The sequence below is a fragment of the Gouania willdenowi genome, chromosome 22, assembly GCF_900634775.1.
Source record: "Gouania willdenowi chromosome 22, fGouWil2.1, whole genome shotgun sequence".
In the NCBI taxonomy this organism is placed as follows: Eukaryota; Metazoa; Chordata; class Actinopteri; order Blenniiformes; family Gobiesocidae; genus Gouania; species Gouania willdenowi.
In genome coordinates, this window is record NC_041065.1 from 2743764 (window position 1) to 2756244 (window position 12481).

At 40.3% G+C, this 12481-nt stretch overlaps 1 protein-coding gene across 4 annotated transcripts in view; it reads right to left on the minus strand.

The window, feature by feature from the left end:
- Nucleotides 1-2356: 2356 nt before the first annotated feature.
- LOC114456763 (gephyrin-like) overlaps nucleotides 2357-12481 on the minus strand; it is a 52958-nt gene continuing 42833 nt past the window's right edge. For all 4 annotated transcript variants that reach the window (XM_028438735.1, XM_028438734.1, XM_028438733.1 and 1 more), the window contains 3 exons: nucleotides 9785-9881; nucleotides 3046-3184; nucleotides 2357-2971 (listed from right to left, as the gene is read on the minus strand). In XM_028438735.1, coding sequence (XP_028294536.1) covers nucleotides 3051-3184; nucleotides 9785-9881 — 231 coding nt within the window. In that variant the 3' untranslated portion in view covers nucleotides 2357-2971; nucleotides 3046-3050. The remainder of the gene's footprint in view (nucleotides 2972-3045; nucleotides 3185-9784; nucleotides 9882-12481) is intronic.

Here is a 12481-nt window from a genome sequence, read left to right on the forward strand (position 1 = left end):
GTATGTCCGATGATGTGTTTAAACAGTACACTGAGGAAAAGCACCTTTAACACTGTTAGGGTAGAAATAGTGTCGCTTAGCAACACCTGAATGTGACACCCTGCTTTCAAGTGATGTCCGTTCAAAGGATTGGTCATGGATTCAAAAGAAAGTGATTTCAAAATAAAAATCATAATTCCAGCAGAAGTACACTGACTACAGCGACCTTTGAGAAGCTAACGTTAGCTAGCGAAATGAGTCCACTCAGCAAACGGCTCGTCCAGATAAAACTTTACAAATACAAATGTTACTGGAGCACCAGAGGTGTGATAAGGCCTCAGTTTGAAATATCTTCTTTTTTCAGTCCCTGTAAAAGTGCGACGCATCCAAAAACAGTGTCTTTACTACGAGATCACCAGAGATGATTTTTCATAGGAACATGGATTCATTGGTCAGTGAGTGATCAAAAACTACAGCTACACATAGTTAATCTGTGACTATGATATAGGCTTTATTATTGTTAACAGGAAGTTCATGTTTATTTCCTTTAAACTAGAAGTTTGGTCGTCATCCTCCTTTCCAGGGGTTCTCATCCTTGGGGTCACCAGATTTTAGCCCATTTTTGCTTATTTTTTTTACCCTTTCTACAACTACACTAAACCTGCCACATTTTAACCTATTTTCATCTCTTTTTCTTGTCATATTTTTGCTCCTTTTAATGCATTTTTGCTTCATTTCTCAATGAAATTAAAATCTCGCCTTTCCTGCACATTTTTCCCCACTTTCAAACACTTTTTCCAACTCATGTCACATATGTTGACCCATTTTTGTCACCTTTTAACCTCTTTTCATCATAATTCCTGCTTATTTTTGCCAATTAACTACAATCATGATTTTTCAGGCCCATTATTTACATTATAAACCTTTTTTTTCTACTAATTGTTCCAATATTGACACTTTGAACCTTTTTTTTTTCATTTTTTTCTCCCTGTTTTTGGTAGGGCTGCACAAATAATCACATTTTAATCGTGATCACAAATTTGGTTGCCACGACTAACTTAATCTGATCGTTGGCAATATTTACATTTAAAATACGGGTTCTGCACTCTGTAATAATGTACAATATTTATTCTGTTAATCTTTGGAACGTTTTACATTCTTGGGTTATTATTATTATTTAGCATAATTCTAATTTAAAGCTTCATTTGTTTAAAAGTAGTGAAATAAAAACACAGATTTTTTTTCCTAACATGATAAATAATTGTGATCACGATTACAATATTGATCATAATAATCATGATTAACATTGTCACCATAATTGTGCAGCCCTAGTTTATGGTCACTTTGAACCTATTTTATCTGTGATTAAAACAAGGATTTCCATCTTTAAGATGACTATAATAATAATAATAAATGTTCCTGGATAACAGTGGATATTATTCAGATGAATAAATAAATGTGGTTATCACAGATTCATAGAACAATAGACCATCATTTTACTGACTTTATGGATGGACCCCAAAAATCTCCCCTTTATTCCCCCTTATAGATGGTCCTGTCTCCACATGAATGTTCTTCAATGTTCATGTCTGTGTTCAACCACCTTCAGCTACAGTGGGGGTCCCCACTCTCTGGGCCCTTTATTTTGGGGGTCACGGCCTGTAAAGGTTGAGAACCACTGCTCCATTGCATTACTTTGGCTTTTCTATTCTATTTAATACATTATTTTACTCACATATTGAGATAAATGTTGACTTTATTCCTAAACAGATGCATATATAAATATAGGGAATGTGTGTAATCAGTAACTGTGACCTCAGAGCTACATTTCTGTGGAATCCATGAAATAAAAATGTGGCTTTTTATAAAAAATCCCTGCCACTTGATATGCAAACCCATTTAGTGTTGGAAACTTTTCTGGCTTGGTGTTGATATTTGAATGTTCTCTGCTCACAGTGTGAAACCATAAGGAGAGTTTTCCCTGGTATATATACATTTCTATAGAGATACCTAATGCTACCTTTACGGATTGTCGTCTCAACACACAGGGAGCGATGCCTGGTAGAAGAACTCTTTGGTAGAGTAAACGTTGACCAATTTATGATACATATACGGATCTAGATTTTATAGATCTGAAGACAGTCAAAAAAAAACATACACATCCCATACGTGTTGTTGGAGTCTTACAGTGTCTGATTAACACTTTGGTAACACCACTTGAATGCAGGGTTAAACGATGCCCTCTCCTCTGATTGGCCACAGATCCACAAAGAATTTTAATCGTTGTCGTGCCACGAGGAAGGAAATGGTTCAATGGCTTTTTTAGTGACGCTATTGTTCTTTTTTCTTCTTTTAAATGTACTTTTCTCTTTTGCTATTATTCAGCGTTTAGGAGTAGCTGGGATGGGTTGGGGGGTTGGCTCTAGGGGGGATGTGTGGGCGCTGCAGGGCTGACACCAGAGCAGAGGTGAGGTGAGGCATAGAAAAAGATGGAGGCGAACAGTGACAGAAAGGGTGAGAAAAAGGTGGAGGGTGACGAGGGAGGCTCTATAGTTTCTCTACATCTACAGGGAAAAATGAACAGGGGAATAGAGGACATGAATACTACTAAGATGAGAATATTCAATCAGAACCATGATAATAATAATAATAATAACAATAATAATAATAATAATAATAATAATAATAGAATATTAATTAAGAATATTAATAATCATTATCATCAGGATAATAATAATAATATTACAGAATAAATCTCATTTTTCATATATTTTTTCACTTTTTTTTCTTCATTGTAATACAGTGACCTCCTCAGAACAGACTGATGAAGAATCAGCCTGCGTTGGCTCCGATTGGCTGTTGCATATGACATCACAGCTATTGGCCACCAGGTAGACATGCATCACTTCCTGCCTTTGTCCGTTTTTTTTTTCTATCCAGACAAGAAGTCCTGGTGCTGCCACGGTGAATCGGTAGCGCGTGACGTTAAAGTCTGCGGAGGAGAAACAGAGTGAAGCCGCTCAGTGAGTTGACACGCTCGGATGGAGGGAGTCGCTCCCAGCGTACCTGCATCATAGCCGTCCGATGACCATGACGTCCACCACCTCCCCTTTGTGCAGCTCCACATACTGCTCGGTTTTAGGAGGTAACATCAGCAGCCCGTTGGCGCTACGCATGGACATCAGCCTGCTGGACACCTGGTTTCCTGCAGGAGGGGGGGTAGCTGTTAATACACGCGTGTGTGTGTGTGTGTGTGTGTGCTCATAGTAGGCCTGCACGATTATGGCCAAAATGATAATCACGATTATTTGGATCAATATTTTAGTCACGATTATTCATCCTATTAGTTTAGATGAACTATGGCCGGGCCCGAGGAATGTCTCAGTGCGGAATAGCACGTACCACGTTCCAGAAAATTCAGTCAAATGACTGAGTTCCACCGAGTAAAAATCAAATTGTGTGAGGCATAATCGTAATCTACGTTGAATTACCTTTGAAACAATATATCACACGAATATGTTCCCATAAATTTGAAAATGACCGGAAATAGGGGGGTCATCATATTCATTAACAGTATTCATTAAGAGTATTCATACTAAACTGCATTTAGAATCCAACGAGAACTAACGAAGGAGTAGCCCCCTGGCCCCTCCGTGACGCGTACAGGGTAAAAGGCCCCATCTATATATTGGTATGTGCCAATGGTTCAGTGCCTCCAACCGTCGTAATATTTGACTTGCAAATAAATGAGAAACGGACTTTTGTTTTTTTTTTCATTTGGGGCCAAATAAAAAATCAGGCTCTGAGCGTCTATGGGTACACATCTATAGATTATATCTACATTTTTATATTTATCTACATTTTGAATAACAGGGGAGCAGTGATTTTAACTAGTGTACACAACAACAACTAGAAAAGACCTGTAATCGCAAACTAGTTAAAACTAATCATTTTGAATTGTAAGAATTGTTCATGTGAAGACATCTTATTGTGTGTATTTTGGTGTTGAGTAATGTCCCTTAATGTAGTACTTTTTACTAATTATACTGAAAGTAATAAAGCAGGAAAAACAGAAGACTGACCTTGACCTTAAATATGACCTTGCACAAAGGTCAAGGTCACACATTGAAAGGAAATGTTGTTCAATGGTACCAGTCTGAGCACTCTATCTTAATTTGTTGCCGACATCATGAACTTTGACCCCTACCAATCTTTTTATTGGTAGGTCGTACAGCGTTGGTCCAACAAAATAAAATACTCCACTTGAGATAAGCTTTTCATAAATGTAAGCATCAAACTTGTAAGATAAATATTTATAAAGATATGGAAAATGTTGATTTTTTTACCCTTGACGCGACCTCGACCTTTTGGCTCCAAAAAGGTCGACTGTATATTCTAGACATTGTCCCTATGAGATGTCATACGTGTCATTAATAACCTAGGAGGAGTTCTAGGACAAAAGAGTTGCGAAAGAAAAATAATAACTCCTACGAGAACAATGTATTTGACAATTTTCAATTGCCACTTAATACTAACTAATTAGGTACTTATCAATCAACTCATGGGAGCGTGTTAACATGTGCAACACGAGCGCCCTCCAGACCTTAAACCCCCCTAAAACTCTCCAGGTTTCTTGACCGCTGCTTACTTCCACTTTAAGTTAACGAAGTATTATCATGTCAACTTGTTGTTGAGAGTCACACAGGTTGTGTGTGTGTGTGTGTGTGCCCCAAGTGCAACACACACGGAACAAGTGTGTGCGCAGCTGACGTGACCTACATGTGTGTCCAAACCCGGCCCAATCCGTCTGGTTCAGTCAGACTCGGGTTAGACATGAGAGTCTCACTGACTTCATTCATCACAGCCCACAGCTGAAGCAGAGAGGGGCGGGGCTTATGGTTAACAGCTCAGGCTGACCTCAGAGCATGTCAACATGTTGCTTTTTCTGAATAAGAAGCAGTTAAAAAAAGCACCACTTTCTTCTCTCAACATGATTGGTTCTAGTTTACAGAGTGACCTGAAGCTGCTGAGCCGCTTGTTATTAAGGTCGTTTAACTCATTCACTGCCAGCCATTTTCAGAGCAGCCAACCCCATATTGAAAGGCGTTTTAGATGATTTTCACTGATCTCTGAAGACTCAAAATATTTTATACTATGACAATCTGAAATCTGAAACCTGATTCTGAAAGATTAGACTCTCTACTTTCAGACAATAATTTTGTTTCTAGCTTGTATCATTCTACCGTAATCAGCAGTTGACTAGAGGCAAGTTTCACACAAATTAGCAGCTTGTGACAAAAAGCTTTTTCTGAAGTCAGTGATTTTGAAGCTATTATTTATTTTTTTGCTTTAGTGACATCTCAACATTGGTTTCCTTCTAAAAAACTATAAAAACAACACTAAGACCAGGCTTTTGGTGGCAAAATTATTATCATTTTACCATCTATGTCAGAAATGAATGGTTTGTTTACTGTATTTTGGCGTTCCTCCAAGTCTCTCCCCCCGTCATATTCCCCACACGCAACTTCCTCCTCATCCTGGACATGCCGAGTGTTAACTCTTATTTGATTGTGACACTAAATAGTGCACTTAGTTGCACACATGCTCTGGTCGAGTGTGCGCTGCTGTGAGCTGCATCAACTCTCGTAGCACCATTTTCTGTCGCATAAACTATTTTCCTCTCCCTCTGAGCTCTGCCCATCACAGCTAATCTCTCATCCAAAGGTGCGCTGCTGCCACCTACATGTCACCAGTTGGTCACTACATCATGGTACAAGTTCGATATTCACGGGAGAGCTTCGTCACACTGTCTCCTAGCAACCCCAGATGAAAAACACAATTGACGTCTTTAGACGTCTTTGTCAGTCAATGGAGCCTTAATCATGTGCTTGCCCCAGTGGTTGAGAAAGTGTCTGATTAGATATGCAGCAGAGTAAAAAAAGTTAAATATTCAAATCACAGATGATCAGCTTAATTTAATTGTGAAGGCCACACTCGTGATCAGGATTAAGGGTCTCATATTATGCTATTTCCACCTATCGCCATTTGTTCTAAGAACTCCAACAAGATAGCATTTGAGGTTTATTTTCCCAAACTCGTCTGTTTTCTGGAGTATTGTGATTGTGAGTCAGAAAAACAGTGTTTCATGAAGTGTGTGCGCTGCACGCCAGCATTATACAGTAGGGCAAAAAAGTATTTAGTCAGCCACCAATTGTGCAAGTTCTCCCACTTAAAATGATGACAGAGGTCTGTAATTTTCATCATAGGTAAACTTCAACTGTGAGAGACAGAATGTGAAAAAAAAATCCCGGAATTCACATTGTAGGAATTTTAAAGAATTTATTTGTAAATTATGGTGGAAAATAAGTATTTGGTCACTTCAAACAAGAAAGAGCTCTGGCTCTCACAGACCTGTAACTTCTTCTTTAAGAAGCTCTTCTGTCCTCCACTCGTTACCTGTATTAATGGAACCTGTTTGAACTGGTTATCTGTATAAAAGACACCTGTCCACAACCTCAAACAGTCAGACTCCAAACTCCACTATGGCCAAGACCAAAGAGCTGTCGAAGGACACCAGGAAAAGAATTGTAGACCTGCACCAGACTGGGAAGAGTGAATCTACAATAGGTAAGCAGCTTGGTGTGAAAAAATCAACTGTGGGAGCAATTATCAGAAAATGGAAGACATACAAGACCACTGATAATCTCCCTCGATCTGGGGCTCCACGCAATATCTCATCCCGTGGGGTCAAAATGATCATGAGAACGGTGAGCAAAAATCCCAGAACCACACGGGGGGACCTGGTGAATGACCTGCAGAGAGCTGGGACCAAAGTAACAAAGGTTACCATCAGTAACACACTACGCCGACAGGGAATCAAATCCTGCAGTGCCAGACGTGTCCCGCTGCTGAAGCCAGTGCATGTCCAGGCCCGTCTGAAGTTTGCCAGAGAGCACATGGATGATACAGCAGAGGATTGGGAGAATGTCATTTGGTCAGATGAAACCAAAATAGAACTTTTTGGTATAAACTCAACTCGTCGTGTTTGGAGGAAGAAGAATACTGAGTTGCATCCCAAGAACACCATACCTACTGTGAAGCATGGGGGTGCAAACAACATGCTTTGGGGCTGTTTTTCTGCTAAGGGGACAGGACGACTGGTCCGTGTTAAGGAAAGAATGAATGGGGCCATGTATCGTGAGATTTTGAGCCAAAACCTGCTTCCATCAGTGAGAGCTTTGAAGATGAAACGTGGCTGGGTCTTCCAGCATGACAATGATCCCAAACACACCGTCCGGGCAACGAAGGAGTGGCTCCGTAAGAAGCATTTGAAAGTCCTGGAGTGGCCTAGCCAGTCTCCAGACCTCAACCCCATAGAATATCTGTGGAGGGAGTTGAAAGTCTGTGTTGCTCGGCGACAGCCCCAAAACATCACTGCTCTCGAGAAGATCTGCATGGAGGAATGGGCCAAAATACCAGCTACTGTGTGTGCAAACCTGGTAAAGACCTATAGTAATCGTTTGACCTCTGTTATTGCCAACAAAGGTTATATTACAAAGTATTGAGTTGAATTTTTGTTATTGACCAAATACTTATTTTCCACCATAATTTACAAATAAATTCTTTAAAAATCCTACAATGTGAATTCCTGGATTTTTTTTTCACATTCTGTCTCTCACAGTTGAAGTGTACCTATGATGAAAATTACAGACCTCTGTCATCATTTTAAGTGGGAGAACTTGCACAATTGGTGGCTGACTAAATACTTTTTTGCCCCACTGTATGTCTGCAGAGCCAGAGCAGCAGCAGCAGCAGCAGCAGCAGCAGCAGCAGCAGCAGCAGCAGCAGCAGCAGCAGCAGCAGCAGCAGCAACAGCAGCAGCAACAGCAGCAGCAACAGCAGCAGCAACAGCAGCAGAGGAGTTCAAACACTTCAAACGTTTACCGGAGCTGCTAAGTCGCTTTTGTCATCATCACATCTAGTGATTACAGGAATAGTCCATTCAAGGTGATAGTCCGCTGGACACACCAAACTTCACCTCGGCGATGAATGCCCCCCTCTTGGATGTCACTGTGGTAACACCATCAGCGGTTTAAAACTAGAACGTCCATTTACATCGCGTATTACGATAAAGTCGTCAGAAGGCAGAAATTCATCAAATGTCAAATTGTTTTCAGCAAACTCCACCACATTAATGTTTTACAGCCTCCCAGGAACCTCTATGCAAATGTTCAACTGGATTCACTTTAGCATTTTTTCATAATTACAAAAAACACACCTAATACTTACAGTACTGTACAGGGATATTCTACCAACTACTCACAAATGCTAGAGTAAATCCAGTTGAACATTTGCATAGAGGTTCCTGGGAGGCTGTAGAACAAGAATGTGGTGGAGTTTGCTGAAAACAATTATGTATTCAATGAATTTTTGGCTTCTGACGACTTTATCGTAATACGCGATGTAAACGGGCATTCTAGTTTTAAATCGCTGATGGCGTTACCGGAGTCTCGTGTCTCCTATCACCTCTCAGAGGAGGTTGGCCAATGAAAATGACTGTTTTGGTTAAGTCACGACAGGAGCTGCATCTGAACAGCCTGTAGGAGCGCCATTTTACCAGTGGGTGGGCTGACCATGCAAGAATCGCTTGTTTTCCTCATTCTGGGAGTTGGCAAGCTCAGGGAGGACCTGTTTATAGATGTAGAGACCAGAAAAACTTGTTGATCATAATATCGGACCTTTAAAGGGGACATATTATGAAAAATCCACTTTTGCAGTTTTTTGATCACATATGAAGTAACTTGATTGTCCACCGGCTCACAAATAATGAAATAAATCCATCCAGTCGTTTGTTTGTGGTCTTTGTGAGTATTACAATACAGAGAAAATTGCTCCGTTTCAAATTTTACACATTTGTGATGTCACAAGTGAAATTGGTAAAGAAAATCCCATCCCCTTCGCTGGTGTCGCCACCCATGGACTCCACCCCCAACCTGATGAAAACTTTTGGGAAAGTCCGCCATTGTTTTTCTTGCTAGTGAAGGAGTCATGGCTACCGGTAAAACTAATAAATCCAGAACTTTCCTGCTGCCGGTGCCACGCCTCCACAGTGAACGTGCACCGTAGTGTAGGCACTATTTGTTCATGTTGAGGTGTACTCCGCTCTGTGGTCCGGCGCATTAGCAAACCTTTTATATTGCCTTGTATTGCTGATCTGACGTGTTTGTGACACAATCTGACGCAGCAGTTGGAGAAAACAAATGATTATTACATTAAATTCACTATTCCTGTAGTTAGAAGAGCAGAGGAGGAGGGGAAAGTGACTGAGCAGTTTAACACTGGTGAGAGTTTGAATGACTGCTGCTGCTGAAATGCACGGACCCTGAAAAGCTGAAACAGACTCAAAATAACAATAGCCACTTAAATAACCATGTGTTTTAATGTAATGTGGGGTTTTTTTTGGCTGAAAACAATAACATTGTGTGGATAGCAATAATAAAATTGCTTTGGTGATCACTGATTACCCTGTAAAAGAGCGAGACATGAAGTGAGTGAGCCTCTATAGACACGCCCACTCATGAATATGCATAAGTAGGCCCTAAACGGCCCCATTTCAGAACTACTCAGAAAGTGACTTTTCGGAGGCTAAAAGTCTAGAAAACAGGCAAGTTTGGGAAAATAAACCTCAAATACTATATTTCTGGAGTTCTTAGAACAAATGGAGATGAGTGAAAAATTGCATATGTCTCCTTTAAATTTGGATTAAATGTGCAGCCTCAGCGCACAGTGGTTAGTGGCTCAGTACCTGTGCTTTGGGCCCAGGGCAGCGGCTCCTGGTGGTGCCAGGTGAGAATGCAGCGGTGGTACTCAGGTCTGGGATCCAGCTTTACATCACAGGAAAGCTGGAAAACACACACACATTAGATAACCTGACCCACTGAACACTGATTCATGAATCTAATGTCACAACGTTACCACCATTGTTCTTTATTTGTTGGTTGAAAACACAAGAACTGAAAGATATTTCTTGATATCTTTCAATTGTGTGAGAAATATGGTGTTTAGATCTTTAGGAGGCATTAAAGGCTCTCATATTCTTTACTGCATATGAATAAAAGGGATATTTTTAATCATATTATTGTTTTTTGCCGTTATTTTAAATGTTTTACTGCTCTTTTTAAATGTTTTTATTGCTCATTTTAATGTTCTTATTGGTCTTTAAACTGTTAAATGTGAATTTGCCGTGCTTTGCCGTTAAAGTATAGCATGATCAATGCCTAAAAACACATTATTATGCACCATATTGGTTTTATTAACTTCAGAGCCTGTGTTCTGCCATCTTGAAATCACATGACTGATGATGTCACACGGCCCAACTGCCTGTAAGCATCCCATTGTTTTCTATTGAAGTGAAATGTTCACCCTGATTTTTAGATCATTTAGAAGCTTTTTAGATCATTTAGAAGCTTTTTAGATAATTTAGCAGCTTTTTAGATCATTTAGAAGCTTTTTAGATCATTTAGAAGCTTTTTAGATCATTTAGAAGCCTTTTCAGGCAAAATGACAACTTGTGCTGCTTTTAGTTGCTCTAAATCAGGGGTCACCAACCTTTTTGAAACCAAGAGCTACTTCTTGGGTACTGATTGATGCGAAGGGCTACCAGTTTGGTACACACTTAAATAAATTGCCAGAAATAGCCAATTTGCTCAATTTACCTTTAACTCTATGTTATTATTAATAATTAATATTTATCTTTGTGGAAACACTGATCATCTCAATGATTTCTCACAATAAATATATACAGAAACAGATAAATATCAATATGCAACACTTTATTATATTTTCTCTAAGTGCACATTTTTCAAATTGAACATTTTCAAATGATCACTTCTAAGACAGTCTTGTGAAATCACATTATCCCATTTTACCTTGCTAGCCACTAACATTTTTTTAACAAATCATGAATTACTTTGCACCATGTTTGTACAAATAATAACTCATGTAAAATACAAAAGTCAACTCTCAAATTTTTAAATAAATCATGTCACACTTTGAACTGGACACCAAATCTGTTATCTGTTTCTTTGTCAGTTAGTGGGAAGCCTGGCATTGCATGCTGTCAACTAGTGTGTTGTACTCTGGTGTGTAACTTGACACTGCAACTCTGAGTGAGTCTTGCAGATGTGCATCAGTGAGGCGTGTTCTGTGTTTGTTCTTGATGAAGTTCATGTCAGAAAAGGCTGATTCACAAAGATAAGTTGAACCAAACAGGCTTGCAACCTTCATAGCTGCTGCGCATACACCACTGTACTTTTCTGTGTCAACAAGGCACCAAAAGTTTGGTGCAGCCTGGTGGGCTTTGAGGTGGAGGTCATTTTGCAGTGTTACAATTTCAATCTCCACCTGATCAGCATCCAGGCTGAATGTTGCACTTAACTGCTCAGCAATGCATGATATGTCCACGTTCATGAAAGGATTAGAAATGAACGACACACATGGCTCAAGCTGATCCAGGTCACAAAACCTGTTCTCAAACTCTTGCCCAACTCTGTTTATGACCTGAGAGTACTTTTCTGCAACTTTGTCAAAAGCCTCAGATGCAGAAGCATTGTCTTTCAGCACCATCTGCACAGAGGGAAAGTGCTGCACTTTTTTTCTCTGTAAATGCACAGAGAAAAGGTTCATCTTAGCTTTAAATGCATTTAAAGCACTTATCATATAGGCGACAGTTTTACCTTTGCCTTGCAGCTCACAGTTCAAACTGTTCAGTTTTCCAGTAATGTCCGTTAAAAATGCAAGGTCAAGTATCCACTCAGTGTCCTCCAGCAGCACGGTGTCCTCACCTCTGGACTGCATGAACTCTTTGATTTCATCCAAAAGTGACAAAAAACGTTGCAAAATTCGTCCCCTGCTGAGCCATCGGATTTCTGTGTGTAGTAGCAGGTCACCATATTCAGCTGACAGCTCCTCCAAAAGTACCTTGAATGTTCTGTGCTGTTTAGCTCTGGAGCGGATGCTGTTTATGATCTTTACGACGGGAGTCATTACGTGCTCAAAGCAGATCACTTTTGCACATAAGGCCTGCTGGTGTATGATGCAGTGGTACTGCAGAAAGTTTGGGAACTCTGGGTCAGCTTTACAGTGAGCAACGAATCCTGTGTGTCGGCCGATCATAGCAGGAGCCCCATCCGTAGTCACTGATACCAGCTTTTCCAGCGGCACCTTTTTTTCCACCAAAAACTCCTTCACTGCGTTATAAATGTCAACTCCCCTCGTAGTTGTCTTCAGGGGCAGTAGTGTCAGAAGTTCTTCTTTTGTGGAGAAATCATCAAACACCATCCGGATAAAGACCATCAGCTGCGCCGTACTGCTGCTGTCCACCGACTCGTCACACTGGATGCTGAACCACCGGCACCTCGCCAGATCACGGTCCAGCTGGTCGGTTAAGTTCCCAGACATCGCCGACACTCTTCTTACCATTGTAGTTGCCCCGAGTTGAACA